General features: G+C 56.5%; 1 protein-coding gene across 1 annotated transcript; it reads left to right on the top strand.

Annotated features, from left to right (window-relative positions):
• Window positions 1-368: 368 nt before the first annotated feature.
• USP39 (ubiquitin specific peptidase 39) lies at window positions 369-26,255 on the top strand (the record flags this gene model as incomplete). Its single annotated transcript, XM_078622377.1, is given in 8 exon segments — window positions 369-471; window positions 7,433-7,569; window positions 21,001-21,024; window positions 21,868-21,996; window positions 24,535-24,723; window positions 24,725-24,765; window positions 26,182-26,215; window positions 26,217-26,255. Coding segments are annotated over 8 exon segments (696 nt in total), but the record flags the coding sequence as incomplete, so codon positions are not given.

Genomic DNA, 26,255 nt, shown 5'->3' with positions numbered 1-26,255 from the left:
ATGAGTGGGTGGGTGAGTGGGTGAGTGAATGAATGAGTGAGTGGGTGAGTGAATGAATGAGTGAGTGGGTGAGTGAGTGGGTGAGTGAGTGAGTGGGTGGGTGAGTGGGTGAGTGGGTGGGTGGGTGAGTGGGTGAGTGGGTGGGTGAGTGGGTGGGTTAGTGGGTGAGTGGGTGAGTGGGTGGGTGAGTGGGTGGGTGAGTGGGTGGGTGATTGAGTGAGTGGGTGAGTGAATGAATGAGTGGGTGAGTGAATGAATGAGTGAGTGGGTGAGTGAATGAATGAGTGGGTGAGTGAGTGAATGAATGAGTGGGTGAGTGAATGAATGAGTGAGTGAGTGGGTGAGTGAGTGTCTCTCTCCCCGTGTCTCTCTGTAGGAGTCTGCTTGATTTTGACTTTGAGAAGCTTTGCTCAGTGTCTTTGTCACACATCAACGTCTACGCCTGCCTGGTCTGTGGCAAATACTTCCAAGGTAACTCACCACTCACACTCACCACTCACACTCACCACTCACACTCACCACTCACACTCGCCACCCACACTCGCCACTCACACTCACCACTCACACTCACCACTCACACTCGCCACTCACACTCGCCACTCACACTCGCCACTCACACTCACCACTCACACTCACCACTCACACTCACCACTCACACTCACCACTCACACTCACCACTCACACTCGCCACTCACCACTCACATTCACCACTCACCACTCACACTCGCCACTCACACTCGCCACTCACACTCACCACTCACACTCACCACTCACACTCACCACTCACACTCACCACTCACCACTCACACTCACCACTCACACTCACCACTCACACTCACCACTCACACTCACCACTCACACTCACCACTCACCACTCACACTCACCACTCACCACTCACACTCACCACTCACCACTCACCACTCAACACTCACACTCGCCACCCACACTCACACTCATCACTCACCACTCACACTCACCACTCACCACTCACACTCACCACTCACCACTCACCACTCACCACTCACACTCACCACTCACCACTCACACTCGCCACCCACACTCGCCACCCACACTCACCACTCACACTCGCCACTCACACTCACCACTCACACTCACCACTCACACTCACCACTCACACTCACCACTCACACTCACCACTCACCACTCACCACTCACACTCACCACTCACACTCACCACTCACCACTCACCACTCAACACTCACACTCACCACTCACACTCACCACTCACACTCACCACTCACACTCACCACTCACCACTCAACACTCACCACTCACACTCACCACTCACACTCACCACTCACACTCACCACTCACACTCACCACTCACACTCGCCACCCACACTCACCACTCACCACTCAACACTCACACTCACCACTCACACTCACCACTCACCACTCAACACTCACACTCACCACTCACCACTCAACACTCACACTCACCACTCACACTCACCACTCACACTCACCACTCACACTCACCACTCACCACTCAACACTCACACTCACCACTCACCACTCAACACTCACACTCACCACTCACACTCACCACTCACACTCACCACTCACACTCACCACTCATCACTCACCACTCACACTCACCACTCACCACTCACACTCACCACTCACACTCACCACTCACCACTCAACACTCACCACTCACCACTCACACTCACCACTCACACTCACCACTCACACTCACCACTCACACTCACCACTCACACTCACCACTCACCACTCACCACTCACACTCACCACTCACCACTCACACTCACCACTCACACTCACCACTCACACTCACCACTCACACTCACCACTCACACTCACCACTCACACTCACCACTCACACTCGCCACTCACACTCGCCACTCACACTCGCCACTCACACTCACCACTCACACTCACCACTCACACTCACACTCACCACTCACCACTCACACTCACCACTCACCACTCACCACTCACACTCACCACTCACCACTCACCACTCAACACTCACCACTCACACTCACCACTCACACTCACCACTCACACTCACCACTCACCACTCACCACTCACACTCACCACTCACACTCACCACTCACACTCACCACTCACCACTCACACTCACCACTCACACTCACCACCCACACTCACCACTCACACTCACCACTCACCACCCACACTCACCACTCACACTCACACTCACCACTCACACTCACCACTCACACTCACCACTCACACTCACCACTCACACTCACCACTCACCACTCACCACTCACCACTCACCACTCAACACTCACCACTCACACTCACCACTCAACACTCACCACTCACACTCACCACTCACACTCACCACTCACACTCACCACTCACACTCACCACTCACACTCACCACTCACACTCACCACTCACACTCACCACTCACACTCACCACTCACACTCACCACTCACACTCACCACTCACACTCACCACTCACACTCACCACTCACCACCCACACTCACCACTCACACTCACCACTCACACTCACCACTCACCACTCAAACTCACCACTCACACTCACCACTCACACTCACCACTCACCACTCACCACTCACCACTCACACTCACCACTCACACTCACCACTCACACTCACCACTCACACTCACCACTCACACTCACCACTCACACTCACCACTCACCACTCACCACTCACCACTCACACTCGCCACTCACACTCACCACTCACCACTCACCACTCAACACTCACCACTCACCACTCACACTCACCACTCACCACTCACACTCACCACTCACCACTCACACTCACCACTCACACTCACCACTCACCACTCACACTCACCACTCACCACTCACACTCACCACTCACACTCACCACTCACCACTCACCACTCACACTCACCACTCACCACTCACACTCACCACTCACACTCACCACTCACCACTCACACTCACCACTCACACTCACCACTCACCACTCACCACTCACCACTCACCACTCACACTCACCACTCACCACTCACACTCACCACTCACCACTCACCACTCACACTCACCACTCACCACTCACCACTCACCACTCACCACTCACACTCACCACTCACCACTCACCACTCACCACTCACACTCACCACTCACACTCACCACTCACACTCACCACTCACACTCACCACTCACACTCGCCACTCACACTCGCCACTCACACTCGCCACTCACACTCACCACTCTCACTCACCACTCACCACTCACACTCACCACTCACACTCACCACTCACCACTCACACTCACCACTCACCACTCACACTCACCACTCACACTGACCACTCACACTCACCACTCACACTCACCACTCACACTCACCACTCACACTCACCACTCACCACTCACACTCACCACTCACCACTCACACTCACCACTCACACTCACCACTCACACTCACCACTCACACTCACCACTCACCACTCACACTCACCACTCACACTCACCACTCACACTCACCACTCACACTCACCACTCACACTCACCACTCACACTCACCACTCACCACTCACACTCACCACTCACCACTCACACTCACCACTCACACTCACCACTCACACTCACCACTCACACTCACCACTCACACTCACCACTCACACTCACCACTCACACTCACCACTCACACTCACCACTCACACTCACCACTCACCACTCACCACTCACACTCACCACTCACCACTCACACTCACCACTCACACTCACCACTCACACTCACCACTCACACTCACCACTCACACTCACCACTCACACTCACCACTCACACTCGCCACTCACACTCGCCACTCACACTCGCCACTCACACTCACCACTCACACTCACCACTCACACTCACACTCACCACTCACCACTCACACTCACCACTCACCACTCACACTCACCACTCACCACTCACCACTCAACACTCACCACTCACACTCACCACTCACACTCACCACTCACACTCACCACTCACCACTCACCACTCACACTCACCACTCACACTCACCACTCACCACTCACACTCACCACTCACCACTCACACTCACCACTCACACTCACCACCCACACTCACCACTCACACTCACCACTCACCACCCACACTCACCACTCACACTCACACTCACCACTCACACTCACCACTCACACTCACCACTCACACTCACCACTCACACTCACCACTCACCACTCACCACTCACCACTCACCACTCACCACTCACCACTCACCACTCAACACTCACCACTCACACTCACCACTCAACACTCACCACTCACACTCACCACTCACACTCACCACTCACACTCACCACTCACACTCACCACTCACACTCACCACTCACACTCACCACTCACACTCACCACTCACACTCACCACTCACACTCACCACTCACACTCACCACTCACCACCCACACTCACCACTCACACTCACCACTCACACTCACCACTCACCACTCAAACTCACCACTCACACTCACCACTCACACTCACCACTCACCACTCACCACTCACCACTCACCACTCACACTCACCACTCACACTCACCACTCACACTCACCACTCACACTCACCACTCACACTCACCACTCACACTCACCACTCACCACTCACCACTCACCACTCACACTCGCCACTCACACTCACCACTCACCACTCACCACTCAACACTCACCACTCACCACTCACCACTCACACTCACCACTCACCACTCACACTCACCACTCACCACTCACACTCACCACTCACACTCACCACTCACCACTCACACTCACCACTCACCACTCACACTCACCACTCACACTCACCACTCACCACTCACCACTCACACTCACCACTCACCACTCACACTCACCACTCACACTCACCACTCACCACTCACACTCACCACTCACACTCACCACTCACCACTCACCACTCACCACTCACCACTCACCACTCACACTCACCACTCACCACTCACACTCACCACTCACCACTCACCACTCACACTCACCACTCACCACTCACCACTCACCACTCACACTCACCACTCACCACTCACCACTCACACTCACCACTCACACTCACCACTCACACTCACCACTCACACTCACCACTCACACTCGCCACTCACACTCGCCACTCACACTCGCCACTCACACTCACCACTCTCACTCACCACTCACCACTCACACTCACCACTCACACTCACCACTCACCACTCACACTCACCACTCACCACTCACACTCACCACTCACACTGACCACTCACACTCACCACTCACACTCACCACTCACACTCACCACTCACACTCACCACTCACCACTCACACTCACCACTCACCACTCACACTCACCACTCACACTCACCACTCACACTCACCACTCACACTCACCACTCACCACTCACACTCACCACTCACACTCACCACTCACACTCACCACTCACACTCACCACTCACACTCACCACTCACACTCACCACTCACCACTCACACTCACCACTCACACTCACCACTCACACTCACCACTCACTTTCCCCTCTCCCCCCCCCTCTCTCCCCCCCCCCCCTCCCCCCCCTCTCTCCCCCCCCCCCTCTCCCCCCTCCCCCCCTCTCTCCCCCCCCTCTCCCCCCTCCCCCCCCCTCTCTCTCTCCCCCCCCTCTCCCCCCCCTCCCCCCCCCTCCCCCCACTCTCACTCCCCCCCTCACCCCCCCTCCCCCCCCCTCTCCCCCCACCCCCCCTCTCTCTCCCCCCCCCTCCCCCCCCCTCCCCCCCCCCTCTCCCCCCTCCCCCCCTCTCTCTCTCCCCCCTCACCCCCCTCCCCCCCCCCCCTCTCCCCCCTCCCCCCCCCCTCTCCCCCCACCCCCCCCCTCTCCCCCCTCCCCCCCTCACCCCCCTCCCCCCCCTCTCTCTCTCCCCCCCTCTCTCCCCCCTCCCCCCCCCTCTCCCCCCTCCCCCCCCCTCTCTCTCTCCCCCCCTCTCTCCCCCCTCCCCCCCCCTCCCCCCCCTCCCCCCTCTCTCCCCCCCCCTCTCCCCCCCCCTCCCCCCTCCCCCCCCCTCTCTCTCCCCCCTCACCCCCCTCCCCCCCCTCTCCCCCCTCCCCCCTATTCCCCCTCCCCCCCTCTCTCTCTCTCCCCCCCTCTCTCCCCCCTCCCCCCCCCTCTCCCCCCTCCCCCCTCTTTCCCCCCTCCCCCCCTCTCTCTCTCCTCCCCCCCTCACCCCCCCTCCCCCCCCCTCCCCCCTCTCTCTCTCTCCCCCCTCACCCCCCTCCCCCCCCTCTCCCCCCTCCCCCCCCCTCTCTCTCTCCCCCCCCTCTCTCCCCCCTCCCCCCCCCTCTCCCCCCTCTCCCCCTCTCTCTCTCTCCCCCCTCACCCCCCTCCCCCCCCCTCTCCCCCCTCCCCCCCTCTCTCTCTCTCCCCCCACCTCCCTCCCCCCCCCTCTCCCCCCTCCCCCCCCCCTCTCTCCCCCCCTCTCTCCCCCCTCACCCCCCTCCCCCCCCTCTCCCCCCTCCCCCCCTCTTTCCCCCCTCCCCCCCTCTCTCTCTCTCCCCCCCTCTCTCCCCCCTCCCCCCCCCTCTCCCCCCTCCCCCCCTCTTTCCCCCCTCCCCCCCTCTCTCTCTCTCCCCCCTCACCCCCCTCCCCCCCCCTCTCCCCCCTCCCCCCCTCTCTCTCTCTCCCCCCCTCACCCCCCTCCCCCCCCCTCTCCCCCTCCCCCCCCTCTCTCTCTCCCCCCCTCTCTCCCCCCTCCCCCCCCCTCTCCCCCCTCTCCCCCTCTCTCTCTCTCCCCCCTCACCCCCCTCCCCCCCCCTCTCCCCCCTCCCCCCCTCTCTCTCTCTCCCCCCTCACCCCCCTCCCCCCCCCTCTCCCCCCTCCCCCCCCCTCTCTCTCTCCCCCCCTCTCTCCCCCCTCACCCCCCTCCCCCCCCCTCTCCCCCTCTCTCTCTCTCCCCCCTCACCCCCCTCCCCCCCCCTCTCCCCCCTCCCCCCCCCTCTCTCTCCCCCCCTCTCTCCCCCCTCCCCCCCCCTCTCCCCCCTCCCCCCCTCTCTCCCCCCTCCCCCCCTCTCTCTCTCTCCCCCCTCACCCCCCTCCCCCCTCCCCCCCCTCTGTCCCCCCTCCCCCCCTCCCCCCTCTCTCTCCCCCCCCCTCTCCCCCTCCCCCCCCTCCCCCCCCTCCCCCCTCCCCCCCCTCCCCCCCCTCCCCCCTCCCCCCCCTCTGTCCCCCCTCCCCCCCTCCCCCCCTCTCTCTCTCCCCCCCTCTCTCCCCCCTCCCCCCCCTCTCTCCCCCCCTCCCTCTCCCCCCCCTCCCCCCCCCCCTCTCTCTCTCCTCCCCCTCTCTCCCCCCCCCTCACCCCCCCCCCTCTGTCCCCCCCTCTGTCCCCCCTCCCCCCCTCTCTCTCCCCCCCCCCCCCCCCTCCCCCCCCCCCCTCCCCCTGTCAGGGCGTGGGCAGAAGTCCCATGCGTACACTCACAGCGTGCAGGCCGGACACCACGTCTACCTGAACCTGCACTCACTGCGCTTCTACTGCCTGCCTGACAACTACCCCATCCTCGACTCCTCGCTGGAGGACATCACTGTGGGTCACTCACTCACTCAGTCACTCACTCACTCACCTCACACACTCACTCACTCAGTCACTCACTCACTCAGTCACTCACTCACACACACACTCACTCACACACTCACCACGTCTACCTGAACCTGCACTCACTGCGCTTCTACTGCCTGCCTGACAACTACCCCCATCCTCGACTCCTCGCTGGAGGACATCACTGTGGGTCACTCACTCACTCAGTCACTCACTCACTCACTCACACACTCACTCACTCACCACGTCTACCTGAACCTGCACTCACTGCGCTTCTACTGCCTGCCTGACAACTACCCCATCCTCGACTCCTCGCTGGAGGACATCACTGTGGGTCACTCACTCACTCAGTCACTCACTCACTCACACACTCACTCACTCACACACACTCACCACGTCTACCTGAACCTGCACTCACTGCGCTTCTACTGCCTGCCTGACAACTACCCCATCCTCGACTCCTCGCTGGAGGACATCACTGTGGGTCACTCACTCACTCAGTCACTCACTCAGTCACTCAGTCAGTCAGTCACTCAGTCACTCACTCACTCAGTCACTCACTCACACACTCACTCACACACACTCACAGCGTGCAGGCCGGACACCACGTCTACCTGAACCTGCACCTCACTCCGCTTCTACTGCCTGCCTGACAACTACCCCATCCTCGACTCCTCGCTGGAGGACATCACTGTGGGTCACTCACTCAGTCACTCACACACTCACACACTCAGTCACTCACACACTCACACACTCACTCACTCACACACTCACACACTCACTCACTCACACACTCACTCCCACACTCACACACCACGTCTACCTGAACCTGCACTCACTCCGCTTCTACTGCCTGCCTGACAACTACCCCATCCTCGACTCCTCGCTGGAGGACATCACTGTGGGTCACTCACTCACTCAGTCACTCAGTCACTCAGTCAGTCACTCACTCACTCACTCACACACTCACTCACTCAGTCAGTCACACACTCACACACTCACACACCACGTCTACCTGAACCTGCACTCACTGCGCTTCTACTGCCTGCCTGACAACTACCCCATCCTCGACTCCTCGCTGGAGGACATCACTGTGGGTCACTCACTCAGTCAGTCAGTCACTCAGTCACTCACTCACTCAGTCACTCACTCACACACTCACTCACACACACTCACAGCGTGCAGGCCGGACACCACGTCTACCTGAACCTGCACTCACTCCGCTTCTACTGCCTGCCTGACAACTACCCCATCCTCGACTCCTCGCTGGAGGACATCACTGTGGGTCACTCACTCACTCAGTCACTCACTCAGTCACTCAGTCAGTCAGTCACTCAGTCACTCACTCACTCAGTCACTCACTCACACACTCACTCACACACACTCACAGCGTGCAGGCCGGACACCACGTCTACCTGAACCTGCACTCACTCCGCTTCTACTGCCTGCCTGACAACTACCCCATCCTCGACTCCTCGCTGGAGGACATCACTGTGGGTCACTCACTCACTCAGTCACTCAGTCACTCACTCAGTCACTCAGTCACTCACTCAGTCACTCACACACTCACTCACACACTCACTCACACACTCACACACTCACTCACACACTCACTCACTCACTCACACACTCACCACGTCTACCTGAACCTGCACTCACTCCGCTTCTACTGCCTGCCTGACAACTACCCCATCCTCGACTCCTCGCTGGAGGACATCACTGTGGGTCACTCACACACTCAGTCACTCAGTCACTCAGTCAGTCACTCACTCACACACTCACTCACTCACTCACACACTCACACACTCACTCACTCACACACTCACTCACTCACACACTCACTCACACACTCACTCACTCACTCACACACTCACACACTCACCACGTCTACCTGAACCTGCCACTCACTCCGCTTCTACTGCCTGCCTGACAACTACCCCATCCTCGACTCCTCGCTGGAGGACATCACTGTGGGTCACTCACTCAGTCACTCACTCAGTCACTCACTCAGTCACTCACTCACACACTCACTCACTCAGTCAGTCACACACTCACACACACTCACTCACCACGTCTACCTGAACCTGCACTCACTCCGCTTCTACTGCCTGCCAGACAACTACCCCATCCTGGACTCCTCGCTGGAGGACATCACTGTGGGTCACTCACTCACTCAGTCACTCACTCAGTCACTCAGTCACTCAGTCAGTCACTCACTCACACACTCACTTCACTCACTCACACACTCACACACTCACACACTCACTCACTCACTCAGCCACTCACTCACTCAGTCACACACTCACTCACACACTCACTCACCACGTCTACCTGAACCTGCACTCACTCCGCTTCTACTGCCTGCCTGACAACTACCCCATCCTCGACTCCTCGCTGGAGGACATCACTGTGGGTCACTCACTCAGTCACTCAGTCAGTCACTCAGTCACTCAGTCAGTCACTCAGTCAGTCACTCACTCAGTCACTCAGTCACTCAGTCACTCACTCACACACTCACACACTGACACACTCACACACTCACTCACACACTCACTCACACACTCACACACTCAGTCACTCACTCAGTCACTCACTCAGTCAGTCACTCAGTCAGTCACTCACTCAGTCACTCACACACTCACCCACTCACTCACTCACACACTCACTCACACACACTCACACACCACGTCTACCTGAACCTGCACTCACTCCGCTTCTACTGCCTGCCTGACAACTACCCCATCCTCGACTCCTCGCTGGAGGACATCACTGTGGGTCACTCACTCAGTCACTCAGTCACTCAGTCACTCAGTCAGTCACTCAGTCACTCAGTCAGTCACTCACTCACACACTCACTCACTACACTCACTCACTCACACACTCACTCACACACACTCACAGCGTGCAGGCCGGACACCACGTCTACCTGAACCTGCACTCACTCCGCTTCTACTGCCTGCCTGACAACTACCCCATCCTCGACTCCTCGCTGGAGGACATCACTGTGGGTCACTCACTCAGTCAGTCACTCAGTCACTCACTCACTCACACACTCACTCACTCACACACCACGTCTACCTGAACCTGCACTCACTCCGCTTCTACTGCCTGCCTGACAACTACCCCATCCTGGACTCCTCGCTGGAGGACATCACTGTGGGTCACTCACTCACTCAGTCACTCAGTCACTCAGTCACTCACTCAGTCACTCACACACTCACTCACACACTCACTCACACACTCACACACTCACTCACACACTCACTCACACACTCACCACGTCTACCTGAACCTGCACTCACTGCGCTTCTACTGCCTGCCTGACAACTACCCCATCCTGGACTCCTCGCTGGAGGACATCACTGTGGGTCACTCACTCACTCAGTCACTCAGTCACTCAGTCACTCAGTCAGTCACTCAGTCAGTCACTCACTCAGTCAGTCACTCACTCACTCACACACTCACTCACACACTCACTCACACACTCACTCACACACACTCACAGCGTGCAGGGCCGGACACCACGTCTACCTGAACCTGCACTCACTCCGCTTCTACTGCCTGCCTGACAACTACCCCATCCTCGACTCCTCGCTGGAGGACATCACTGTGGGTCACTCACTCACTCAGTCACTCACTCAGTCACTCAGTCACTCAGTCACTCACTCAGTCACTCACACACTCACTCACACACTCACTCACACACTCACACACTCACTCACACACTCACTCACACACTCACCACGTCTACCTGAACCTGCACTCACTCAGGTTCTACTGCCTGCCTGACAACTACCCCATCCTCGACTCCTCGCTGGAGGATATTACTGTGGGTCACTCACTCACTCAGTCACTCAGTCACTCAGTCAGTCACTCAGTCACTCAGTCAGTCACTCACTCACTCACACACTCACACACTCACTCACACACTCACTCACACACACTCACAGCGTGCAGGCCGGACACCACGTCTACCTGAACCTGCACTCACTCCGCTTCTACTGCCTGCCAGACAACTACCCCCATCCTCGACTCCTCGCTGGAGGACATCACTGTGGGGTCACTCACTCACTCACACTCACTCACACACTCACTCACACACTCACACACTCACTCACACACTCACACACTCACTCACACACTCACACACTCACTCACACACTCACACACACACTCACCACGTCTACCTGAACCTGCACTCACTCCGCTTCTACTGCCTGCCTGACAACTACCCCATCCTCGACTCCTCGCTGGAGGACATCACTGTGGGTCACTCACTCACTCAGTCACTCACTCAGTCACTCAGTCAGTCAGTCACTCAGTCACTCACTCACTCAGTCACTCACTCACACACTCACTCACACACACTCACAGCGTGCAGGCCGGACACCACGTCTACCTGAACCTGCACTCACTGCGCTTTCTACTGCCTGCCTGACAACTACCCCATCCTCGACTCCTCGCTGGAGGACATCACTGTGGGTCACTCACTCAGTCACTCAGTCACTCACCTCAGTCACTCAGTCAGTCAGTCACTCACTCACTCAGTCACTCACTCAGTCACTCAGTCAGTCAGTCACTCACTCAGTCAGTCACTCAGTCAGTCACTCACTCAGTCACTCAGTCACTCAGTCACTCACTCACTCACACACTCACACACTGACACACTCACACACTCACTCACACACTCACTCACACACTCACACACTCAGTCACTCACTCAGTCACTCACTCAGTCACTCACTCAGTCAGTCACTCAGTCAGTCACTCAGTCAGTCACTCACTCAGTCACTCACTCACACACTCACCCACTCACTCACTCACACACTCACACACTCACAACACTCACACACCACGTCTACCTGAACCTGCACTCACTCCGCTTCTACTGCCTGCCTGACAACTACCCCATCCTGGACTCCTCGCTGGAGGACATCACTGTGGGTCACTCACTCAGTCACTCAGTCACTCAGTCAGTCAGTCACTCAGTCACTCACTCACTCAGTCACTCAGTCACTCACACACTCACTCACACACTCACACACACTCACTCACACACTCACTCACTCACTACGTCTACCTGAACCTGCACTCACTGCGCTTCTACTGCCTGCCTGACAACTACCCCATCCTCGACTCCTCGCTGGAGGACATCACTGTGGGTCACTCACTCACTCAGTCACTCACTCAGTCACTCAGTCAGTCAGTCACTCAGTCACTCACTCACTCAGTCACTCACTCACACACTCACTCACACACACTCACAGCGTGCAGGCCGGACACCACGTCTACCTGAACCTGCACTCACTCCGCTTCTACTGCCTGCCTGACAACTACCCCATCCTCGACTCCTCGCTGGAGGACATCACTGTGGGTCACTCACTCACTCAGCTCACTCAGTCACTCACTCAGTCACTCAGTCACTCACTCAGTCACTCACACACTCACTCACACACTCACTCACACACTCACACACTCCACTCACACCACTCACTCACTCACTCACACACTCACCACGTCTACCTGAACCTGCACTCACTCCGCTTCTACTGCCTGCCTGACAACTACCCCATCCTCGGACTCCTCGCTGGAGGACATCACTGTGGGTCACTCACACACTCAGTCACTCAGTCACTCAGTCAGTCACTCACTCACAACACTCACTCACTCACACACTCACACACTCACTCACTCACACACTCACTCACACACTCCCCACTCACTCACACACTCACACACTCACCACACTCACCACCACCGTCTACCTGAACCTGCACTCACTCCGCTTCTACTGCCTGCCTGACAACTACCCCATCCTCGACTCCTCGCTGGAGGACATCACTGTGGGTCACTCACTCAGTCACTCACTCAGTCACTCACTCAGTCACTCACTCACTCACACACTCACTCACTCAGTCAGTCACACACTCACACACACTCACTCACCACGTCTACCTGAACCTGCACTCACTCCGCTTCTACTGCCTGCCAGACAACTACCCCATCCTGGACTCCTCGCTGGAGGACATCACTGTGGGTCACTCACTCACTCAGTCACTCACTCAGTCACTCAGTCACTCAGTCAGTCACTCACTCACACACTCACTCACTCACTCACACACTCACACACTCACACACTCACTCACTCACTCAGCCACTCACTCACTCAGTCACACACTCACTCACACACTCACTCACCACGTCTACCTGAACCTGCACTCACTCCGCTTCTACTACTGCCTGCCTGACAACTACCCCATCCTCGACTCCTCGCTGGAGGACATCACTGTGGGTCACTCACTCAGTCACTCAGTCAGTCACTCAGTCACTCAGTCAGTCACTCAGTCAGTCACTCACTCAGTCACATCAGTCACTCAGTCACTCACTCACACACTCACACACTGACACACTCACACACTCACTCACACACTCACTCACACACTCACACACTCAGTCACTCACTCAGTCACTCACTCAGTCAGTCACTCAGTCAGTCACTCACTCAGTCACTCACACACTCACCCACTCACTCACTCACACACTCACTCACACACACTCACACACCACGTCTACCTGAACCTGCACTCACTCCGCTTCTACTGCCTGCCTGACAACTACCCCATCCTCGACTCCCTCGCTGGAGGACATCACTGTGGGTCACTCACTCAGTCACTCAGTCACTCAGTCACTCAGTCAGTCACTCAGTCACTCAGTCAGTCACTCACTCACACACTCACTCACACACTCACTCACTCACTCACACTCACTCACACACACTCACAGCGTGCAGGCCGGACACCACGTCTACCTGAACCTGCACTCACTCCGCTTCTACTGCCTGCCTGACAACTACCCCATCCTCGACTCCTCGCTGGAGGACATCACTGTGGGTCACTCACTCAGTCAGTCACTCACTCAGTCACTCACACACTCACTCACACACTCACTCACACACTCACTCACTCACTCACACACTCACACACTCACTCACACACCACGTCTACCTGAACCTGCACTCACTCCGCTTCTACTGCCTGCCTGACAACTACCCCATCCTGGACTCCTCGCTGGAGGACATCACTGTGGGTCACTCACTCACTCAGTCACTCACTCAGTCACTCAGTCACTCAGTCACTCACTCAGTCACTCACACACTCACTCACACACTCACTCACACACTCACACACTCACTCACACACTCACTCACACACTCACCACGTCTACCTGAACCTGCACTCACTCAGGTTCTACTGCCTGCCTGACAACTACCCCATCCTCGACTCCTCGCTGGAGGATATTACTGTGGGTCACTCACTCACTCAGTCACTCAGTCACTCAGTCAGTCACTCAGTCACTCAGTCAGTCACTCACTCACTCACACACTCACACACTCACTCACTCACACACTCACTCACACACACTCACAGCGTGCAGGCCGGACACCACGTCTACCTGAACCTGCACTCACTCCGCTTCTACTGCCTGCCAGACAACTACCCCATCCTCGACTCCTCGCTGGAGGACATCACTGTGGGTCACTCACTCACTCACACACTCACTCACACACTCACTCACACACTCACACACTCACTCACACACTCACACACTCACTCACACACTCACACACTCACTCACACACTCACACACACACTCACCACGTCTACCTGAACCTGCACTCACTCCGCTTCTACTGCCTGCCTGACAACTACCCCATCCTCGACTCCTCGCTGGAGGACATCACTGTGGGTCACTCACTCACTCAGTCACTCACTCAGTCACTCAGTCAGTCAGTCACTCAGTCACTCACTCACTCAGTCACTCACTCACACACTCACTCACACACACTCACAGCGTGCAGGCCGGACACCACGTCTACCTGAACCTGCACTCACTCCGCTTCTACTGCCTGCCTGACAACTACCCCATCCTCGACTCCTCGCTGGAGGACATCACTGTGGGTCACTCACTCAGTCACTCACACACTCACACACTCACTCACTCACACACACTCACACACTCACTCACTCACACACTCACTCCCACACTCACACACCACGTCTACCTGAACCTGCACTCACTCCGCTTCTACTGCCTGCCTGACAACTACCCCATCCTCGACTCCTCGCTGGAGGACATCACTGTGGGTCACTCACTCACTCACACACTCACACACTCACTCACACACTCACACACTCACTCACACACTCACACACTCACTCACTCACACACACACTCACACACTCACTCACACACTCACACACTCACTCACCACGTCTACCTGAACCTGCACTCACTCCGCTTCTACTGCCTGCCTGACAACTACCCCATCCTCGACTCCTCGCTGGAGGACATCACTGTGGGTCACTCACTCAGTCACTCAGTCACTCACTCAGTCACTCAGTCAGTCAGTCACTCACTCACTCAGTCACTCACTCAGTCACTCAGTCAGTCAGTCACTCACTCAGTCAGTCACTCAGTCAGTCACTCACTCAGTCACTCAGTCACTCAGTCACTCACTCACTCACACACTCACACACTGACACACTCACACACTCACTCACACACTCACTCACACACTCACACACTCAGTCACTCACTCAGTCACTCACTCAGTCACTCACTCAGTCAGTCACTCAGTCAGTCACTCAGTCAGTCACTCACTCAGTCACTCACTCACACACTCACCCACTCACTCACTCACACACTCACACACTCACACACTCACACACCACGTCTACCTGAACCTGCACTCACTGCGCTTCTACTGCCTGCCTGACAACTACCCCATCCTGGACTCCTCGCTGGAGGACATCACTGTGGGTCACTCACTCAGTCACTCAGTCACTCAGTCAGTCAGTCACTCAGTCACTCACTCACTCAGTCACTCAGTCACTCACTCACTCACACACACACTCACTCACTCAGTCACTCACTCAGTCAGTCACTCACTCACTCACTCAGTCACTCACTCACTCACTCAGTCACTCACTCACTCACTCACTCACACACTCACTCACTCACACACACACTCACTCACACACTCACTCAGTCAGTCAGTCACTCACTCACACACTCACTCACACACTCACTCACTCACACACTCACTCACTCACACATCCACTCAGTCAGTCACTCACTCACACACTCACTCACACACTCACTCACACACTCACTCACTCACACACTCACTCACTCACACACTCACTCAGTCAGTCACTCACTCACACACTCACTCACACACTCACTCACACACTCACTCACTCACACACTCACTCACTCACACACTCACTCAGTCAGTCAGTCACTCACTCACACACTCACTCACACACTCACTCACTCACACACTCAGTCACTCACTCACACACACACACACTCACTCACACACTCACTCACACACTCACTCACACACTCACTCACTCACTCAGTCACTCACTCACTCACTCAGTCACTCAGTCACTCACACACACACTCACTCACACACTCACTCACACACTCACTCACACACTCACTCACTCAGTCACTCACTCACTCAGTCACTCAGTCACTCACTCACTCACACACTCACTCACACACTCACTCACACACTCACTCACACACTCACTCACACACTCACTCACTCAGTCACTCACTCACTCACTCAGTCACTCACTCACACACTCACACACTCACACACTCAGTCAGTCAGTCAGTTAGTCAGTCACTCAGTCACTCACTCACTCAGTCACTCAGTCAGTCAGTCACTCAGTCATTCACTCACTCACACACTCACTCACTCACTCAGTCACTCACTCAGTCACTCACTCAGTCACTCACACACTCAGTCACTCACTCAGTCAGTCAGTCACTCAGTCATTCAGTCACTCAGTCACTCAGTCAGTCATTCAGTCACTCACTCATTCACTCATTCACTCACTCAGTCAGTCAGTCAGTCACTCAGTCAGTCACTCAGTCACTCAGTCACTCACTCACTCAGTCACTCACTCAGTCAGTCACTCAGTCACTCACACACTCAGTCACTCACTCAGTCAGTCACTCAGTCACTCAGTCATTCAGTCACTCACTCATTCACTCATTCACTCATTCACTCACTCAGTCACTCAGTCAGTCACTCACTCAGTCAGACACTCAGTCACTCAGTCAGTCACTCAGTCACTCAGTCACTCACACACTCACTCACTCACACACCCACTCACACACTCACACACTCACTCACTCACACACACACTCACACACTCACTCACTCACCCACCCACTCACTCACTCACCCACCCACTCACTCACTCACTCACCCACCCACACACTCACTCACTCAGTCACTCACTCAGACACTCACTCACACACTCAGTCAGTCACTCACTCAGTCAGTCACTCAGTCACTCAGTCAGTCACTCAGTCACTCAGTCACTCACACACTCACCCACTCACACACTCACACACTCACTCACACACACTCACACACTCACTCACTCACCCACCCACTCACCCACCCACTCACTCACTCACTCACCCACCCACCCACACACTCACTCACTCAGTCACTCACTCAGACACTTACTCACACACTCACTCACACACTCACTCACACACTCACTCACACACTCACTCACACACTCACTCACACACTCACTCAGTCACCCACTCACTCACTCACACACTCACTCAGTCACACACTCACACACTCACACACTCACTCAGACACACAGTCACACACTCACTCACTCACTAACTCAACCACTGACTCACTCACTCAACCACTCACTCACGCACTCACTCACTCAACCACTCACTCACACACTCAGTCAGTCAGTCACTCACTCACACACTCACTCAGTCACACACTCACACACTCACACACTCACTCAGACACACAGTCACACACTCACTCACTCACTAACTCAACCACTGACTCACTCACTCACTCACGCACTCACTCACTCAACCACTCACTCACTCACCCACCCACTCACTCACTCACCCACCCACCCACACACTCACTCACTCAGTCACTCACTCAGACACTCACTCACTCACACACCCACTCACACACTCACTCACTCACTCACTCACCCACCCACTCACTCACCCACCCACTCACTCACTCACTCACCCACCCACACACTCACTCACTCAGTCACTCACTCAGACACTCACTCACACACTCACTCACACACTCACTCACACACTCACTCACACACTCACTCACTCACACACTCACTCACTCACCCACTCACTCACACACTCACTCAGTCACACACTCACACACTCACACACTCACTCAGACACACAGTCACACACTCACTCACTCACTAACTCAACCACTGACTCACTCACTCAACCACTCACTCACGCACTCACTCACTCAACCACTCACTCACACACTCAGTCAGTCAGTCACTCACTCACACACTCACTCAGTCACACACTCACACACTCACACACTCACTCAGACACACAGTCACACACTCACTCACTCACTCAACCACTCACTCACTCACCCACCCACTCACTCACTCACCCACCCACCCACACACTCACTAACTCAACCACTGACTCACTCACTCGACCACTCACTCACTCACGCACTCACTCACTCAACCACTCACTCACTCACACACTCACACACTCACACACACACTCACCCGCTCACACACTCACACACTCACTCACTCACACACTCACACACTCACACACTCACTCACACACGCACACACTCACTCACTCAACCACTCACTCACTCACACACTCACACACTCACACACTCACCCACTCACTCACTCACACACTCACTCACTCACACACTCACTCACGCACTCACTCAACCAGCCACTCACTCAACCACTCACTCAGTCACACACTCACTCACTCACTCAACCACTCACTCACTCACGCACTCACTCACTCAACCAGCCACTCACTCAACCACTCTCTCCCCGTGTCTCTCTCTCGTGTGTCTCTCCCCGTGTCTCTCTCCCCGTGTCTGTCTGTGGGTGTCTCTCACTCCCTGTGTCTCTCTCCCTCCCTCCCTCCGTGTGTCTCTTTCTGTCTCGTGTCTCTCTCCCCGTGTCTCTGTGTGTCTCTCTCCCCGTGTCTCTCTCCCTGTGTCTCTCTCTCCCTGTGTCTCTCTCTCTCCCTGTGTCTCCCCGTGTCTCTCTCTCCCCGTGTCTCTCTCTCCCCGTGTCTCTGTGTCTCTCCCCGTGTCTCTGTGTCTCCGTGTCTCTCTCCCCGTGTCTCTCTCCCCGCGTCTCTCTCCCCGTGTCTCTCACCGTGTCTCTCTCCCCGTGTCTCTCTCCCCGTGTCTCTCTCCCCGTGTCTCTCTCCCCGTGTCTCTCTCCCCGTGTCTCTCTCCCCGTGTCTCTCTCCCCGTGTCTCTCTCCCCGTGTCTCTCTCCCCGTGTCTCTCTCCCCTGTCTCTCTCCCCGTGTCTCTCACCGTGTCTCTCTCCCCGTGTCTCTCTCCCCGTGTCTCTCTCCCCGTGTCTCTCACCGTGTCTCTCTCGCCGTGTCTCTCTCCCCGTGTCTCTCTCCCCGTGTCTCTCTCCCCGTGTCTCTCTCCCCGTGTCTCTCTCCCCGTGTCTCTCTCCCCGTGTCTCTCTCCCCGTGTCTCTCTCCCCGCGTCTCTCTCCCCGTGTCTCTCTCCCCGTGTCTCTCTCCCCGTGTCTCTCTCCCCGTGTCTCTCTCCCCGTGTCTCTCTCCCCGTGTCTCTCCCCGTGTCTCTCACCGTGTCTCTCTCCCCGTGTCTCTCTCCCCGTGTCTCTCTCCCCGCGTCTCTCTCCCCGTGTCTCTCTCCCCGTGTCTCTCTCGCCGTGTCTCTCTCCCCGTGTCTCTCTCCCCGTGTCTCTGTGTCTCTCTCCCCGTGTCTCAGTACGTGTTGAAGCCCCACGTTCACGCGAGCCCACATCGTGTCTCTGTGTCTCCGTGTCTCTCTCCCCGTGTCTGTGTCTTCTCACCGTGTCTCTGTGTCTCTGTGTCTCTCTCCCCGTGTCTCTGTGTCTCTCACCGTGTCTCTGTGTCTCCGTGTCTCTCTCACCGTGTCTCTGTGTCTCTCTCCCCGTGTCTCTGTGTCTCTCTCCCCGTGTCCCAGTACGTGCTGAAGCCCACGTTCGCGCGAGCCCACATCGCGTCTCTGAGTCTCCAGGCGCGTCTCTCCCCGTGTCTCTGTGTCTCACTCGACGTGTCTCTCTCTCTCTCTCCCTGTGTCTCCCCGTGTCTCTCTCCCCGTGTCTCCGTGTCTCTCTCCCCGTGTCTCTCTCCCCGTGTCCCAGTACGTGCTGAAGCCCACGTTCGCGCGAGCCCACATCGCGTCTCTGAGTCTCCAGGCGCGTCTCTCCCCGTGTCTCTGTGTCTCACTCCACGTGTCTCTCTCTCTCTCTCCCTGTGTCTCACCGTGTCTCTCTCCCCGTGTCTCTCTCCCCGTGTCTCAGTACGTGCTGAAGCCCACGTTCGCAGCGAGCCCACATCGCGTCTCTGAGTCTGCAGGCGCGTCTCTCCCCGTGTCTCTGTGTCTCACTCCACGTGTCTCTCTCTCTCTCTCCCTGTGTCTCACCGTGTCTCTCTCCCCGTGTCTCAGTACGTGCTGAAGCCCACGTTCGCGCGAGCCCACATCGCGTCTCTGAGTCTCCAGGCGCGTCTCTCCCCGTGTCTCTGTGTCTCACTCCACGTGTCTCTCTCTCTCTCTCCCTGTGTCTCACCGTGTCTCTCTCCCCGTGTCTCTCTCCCCGTGTCCCAGTAACGTGCTGAAGCCCACGTTCGCCGCGAGCCCACATCGCGTCTCTGAGTCTGCAGGCGCGTCTCTCCCCGTGTCTCTGTGTCTCACTCCACGTGTCTCTCTCTCTCTCTCCCTGTGTCTCACCGTGTCTCTCTCCCCGTGTCTCTCTCCCCGTGTCCCAGTACGTGCTGAAGCCCACGTTCGCGCGAGCCCACATCGCGTCTCTGAGTCTGCAGGCGCGTCTCTCCCCGTGTCTCTGTGTCTCACTCCACGTGTCTCTCTCTCTCTCTCCCTGTGTCTCCCCGTGTCTCTCTCCCCGTGTCTCCGTGTCTCTCTCCCCGTGTCTCTCTCCCCGTGTCTCAGTACGTGCTGAAGCCCACGTTCGCGCGAGCCCACATCGCGTCTCTGAGTCTGCAGGCGCGTCTCTCCCCGTGTCTCTGTGTCTCACTCCACGTGTCTCTCTCTCTCTCTCCCTGTGTCTCCCCGTGTCTCTCTCCCCGTGTCTCCGTGTCTCTCTCCCCGTGTCTCTCTCCCCGTGTCTCTCTCCCCGTGTCCCAGTACGTGCTGAAGCCCACGTTCGCAGCGAGCCCACATCGCGTCTCTGAGTCTGCAGGCGCGCCTGTCGCGCGCCTACGACGGAGCCACCTACTTGCCGGGCATCGTGGGGCTCAACAACATCAAGGCCAACGACTACGCCAACGCCGTGCTGCAGGTGGGAGCACAACAACAACAACAACATAGTCAACAACAACAACAAGCACAACAACAACAACAAGCACAACAACAACAACAAGCACAACAACAACACAAACACAACAACAACAACCACAACAACAACAAGCACAACAACAAACACAACAACAACAAACACAACAACAAACACAACAACAAGCACAACAACAACAAGCACAACAACAACAAACACAACAACATCAAGGCCAACGACTACGCCAACGCCGTGCTGCAGGTGGGAGCACAACAACAACAACAACATAGTCAACAACAACAACAAGCACAACAACAACAACAACATAGTCAACAACAACAACAAGCACAACAACAACAACAAGCACAACAACAACAACAAGCACAACAACAACAAACACAACAACAACAAGCACAACAACAACAACAAGCACAACAACAACAACAAGCACAACAACAACAACAAGCACAACAACAACAACAAGCACAACAACAACAAACACAACAACAAAGCACAACAACAACAACAACAACAACCACAACAACCAAACACAACAACAACCACAACAACATAAACAACCGCAACAAACACAACAACAACCGCAACAAACACAACCACAACAACAACCACCACAACAACAACAACCACCACAACAACATCAATAATAACAGGGTCACGGTGCTTACAAGTGAGAGCTGTGTGTGTGTTGAACTTCTTTCACACCATACACAGCAGAGCCGTGTCTCTCTCCCCGTGTCTCTCTCCCCTCTCACCGTGTCTCTCCCCCCCCACCACCACCACAGGCTCTGTCTAACACCCCCGTGTCTCTCTCCCCGTGTCTCTCTCCCCGTGTCTCTCTCCCCGTGTCTCTCTCCCCGTGTCTCTCTCCCCGTGTCCTCTCTCCCCGTGTCTCTCTCCCCGTGTCCTCTCTCCCCGTGTCTCTCTCCCCGTGTTTCTCTCCCCGTGTCTCTCTCCCCGTGTCTCTCTCCCCGTGTCTCTCTCCCCGTGTTTCTCTCACCGTGTCTCTCTCTCCGTGTCTCTCCCCGCGTCTCTCACCGTGTCTCTCTCCCCTCTCACCCGTGTCTCCCTCACCGTGTCTCTCTCCCCGTGGTCTCACCGTCTCTCTCTCACCGTCTCTCTCCCCCCGTGTCTCTCCCCGCGTCTCTCACCGTGTCTCTCTCCCCTCTCACCGTGTCTCCCTCACCGTGTCTCTCTCCCCGTGTCTCACCGTCTCTCTCTCACCGTCTCTCTCCCCCCGTGTCTCTCCCCGCGTCTCTCACCGTGTCTCTCCCCCTCTCACCGTGTCTCCCCCTCACCACCACCACAGGCTCTGTCTAACACCCCCGTGTCTCTCCCCTCTCACCGTGTCTCTCTCCCCCCCCACCACCACCACCACAGGCTCTGTCTAACACCCCCGTGTCTCTCTCTCCCCGTGTCTCTCTCCCCGTGTCTCTCTCCCCGTGTCTCTCTCCCCGTGTCTCTCTCCCCGTGTCTCTCTCCCCGTGTCTCTCTCCTCGTGTTTCTCTCCCCGTGTCTCTCTCCCCCGTGTCTCTCTCCCCGTGTCTCTCTCCCCGTGTTTCTCTCACCGTGTCTCTCTCTCCGTGTCTCTCCCCGCGTCTCTCACCGTGTCTCTCTCCCCTCTCACCGTGTCTCCCTCACCGTGTCTCTCTCCCCGTGTCTCACCGTCTCTCTCTCACCGTCTCTCTCCCCCCCGTGTCTCTCCCCGCGTCTCTCACCGTGTCTCTCCCCTCTCACCGTGTCTCCCCCTCACCACCACCACAGGCTCTGTCTAACACCCCGTGTCTCTCCCCCTCTCACCGTGTCTCTCTCCCCCCCCTCACCACCACCACAGGCTCTGTCTAACACCCCGTGTCTCTCCCCTCTCACCGTGTCTCTCCCCGCGTCTCTCTCCCCGTGTCTCTCACCGTGTCTCTCTCCCCGTGTCTCCACCACCACCACCACCGCAGGCTCTGTCTAACACCCCGTGTCTCTCCCCTCTCCCCGCGTCTCTCTCCCCGTGTCTCTCCCCGCGTCTCTCTCCCCGTGTCTCTCACCGTGTCTCTCTCCCCCGTGTCTCTCTCTCACCCTGTCTCTCTCACCGTGTCTCCCTCACCCTGTCCTCTCCCCCCGTGTCTCTCTCCCCGTGTCTCACCGTGTCTCTCTCTCTCCCCTCTCACCGTGTCTCTCTCACCGTGTCTCTCTCACAGGCTCTGTCTAACAACCCGTGTCTCTCTCACAGGCTCTGTCTAACACCCCCGTGTCTCTCTCGCAGGCTCTGTCTAACACCCCGTGTCTCTCTCACAGGCTCTGTCTAACACCCCCGTGTCTCTCTCTCCCCGTGTCTCTCTCTCACCGTGTCTCTCTCACCACGTGTCTCTCTCGCAGGCTCTGTCTAACACCCCTCCGCTGAGGAACTACTTTCTCGAGGAGTGCAACTACCGCGGGATCCGTCGCCCCTCCGGCGACTCGTCCTTCATGCTGGTGTCTCTCTCTCACCGTGTCTCTCTCTCCCCGTGTCTCTCTCACCACGTGTCTCTCTCGCAGGCTCTGTCTAACACCCCTCCGCTGAGGAACTACTTTCTCGAGGAGGGCAACTACCGCGGGATCCGTCGCCCCTCCGGCGACTCGTCCTTCATGCTGGTGCGACGCTTCGGGGAGCTGATGCGCAAGTTGTGGAACCCGCGCAACTTCAAGGCGCACGTGTCCCCACACGAGATGCTGCAGGCCGTGGTGCCTGGCCAGTCGCAGGCGCTTCCAGATCACGCAGCAGGGTGAGTGGTGAGGGTGGTGGTGGTGATGGTGGTGATGGTGATGATGATGGTGACAATGATGGTGGTGGTGGTGATGGTGGTGGTGGTGGTGGGAGTGAGTGTGGTGGTGGGGGGGGTGGTGGTGGGGGTGGTGGTGGTGGTGGTGGTGGTGGTGATGGTGGTGGTGGTGGGGGTGGTGGTGGTGGTGGTGGTGGGGGTGGTGGTGGTGGTGGTGGTGATGGTGGTGAGTGAGTGTGGTGGTGGTGGTGGTGGTGGTGGTGGGTGGTGATGGTGGGTGGTGGTGGGGGTGGTGGTGGTGGTGGTGGTGGGGGTGGTGGTGGTGGGTGGTGGTGATGGTGGTGATGGTGGTGGTGGGGAGTGAGTGTGGTGGTGGGGGTGGGGGTGGTGGTGGTGGTGGTGATGGTGGTGGTGGTGGGGGTGGTGGTGGTGGTGGTGGTGATGGTGGTGATGGTGGTGGTGGGAGTGAGTGTGGTGGTGGGGGTGGGGGTGGTGGTGGTGGTGGTGATGGTGGTGGTGGTGGGGGGGGGGGGTGGTGGTGATGGTGTTGGTGATGATGGTGGTGATGGTGGTGGTGATGATAGTGACGATGATGATGGTGGTAGTGGTGGTGGGGGTGGTGATGGTGGTGATGATGATGGTGATGATGACGGTGGTGGTGGGGGTGGTGATGACAATGATAGTGGTGATGGTGATGATGATGATGATGACGGTGATGATGGTGATGCTTCTGAATGTGGTGAGGATGATGATGGTGGTGATGATGCTGATGATGATGTTGATGATGTTGATGATGATGTTGATGATGTTGATGATGATGTTGATGATGATGATGATGCTGATGATGATGTTGATGATGCTGATGATGAAGATGATGTTGATAATGACGATGATGATGCTGATGATGCTGATGATGCGATGTTGATGATGTTGATGTTGATGATGTTGATGTTGATGATGATGAAGATGTTGATGATGTTGATGTTGATGATGATGCTGATGATGATGTTGATGATGATGAAGATGATGTTGATGATGTTGATGATGATGATGATGATGCTGATGATGATGTTGATGATGATGTTGATGATGTTGATGTTGATGATGATGAAGATGTTGATGATGTTGATGTTGATGATGATGCTGATGATGCTGATGTTGATGATGTTGATGTTGATGATGTTGATGATGATGAAGATGTTGATGATGTTGATGTTGATGATGATGATGCTGATGATGATGATGTTGTGATGAAGATGTTGATGTTGATGATGATGCTGATGTTGATGATGTTGATGATGTGATGATGAAGATGATGTTGATAATGACGATGATGATGATGATGAAGATGTTGATGATGATGATGTTGATGATGTTGAAGATGCTGATGATGAAGATGTTGATGATGATGTTGATTCAGGAGACCCAATTGATTCCTCTCCTGGCTGCTGAATGCTACTGCACCTCGCACTCGGGGGCACCAACAAGAAGAATAAT

Source organism: Lampetra planeri, unplaced genomic scaffold, assembly GCF_965212315.1.
Source record: "Lampetra planeri unplaced genomic scaffold, kcLamPlan1.2.h2 scaffold_1485, whole genome shotgun sequence".
NCBI classification, from domain to species: domain Eukaryota; kingdom Metazoa; phylum Chordata; class Hyperoartia; order Petromyzontiformes; family Petromyzontidae; genus Lampetra; species Lampetra planeri.
This window is presented reverse-complemented; position numbering and strand designations above follow the sequence as displayed.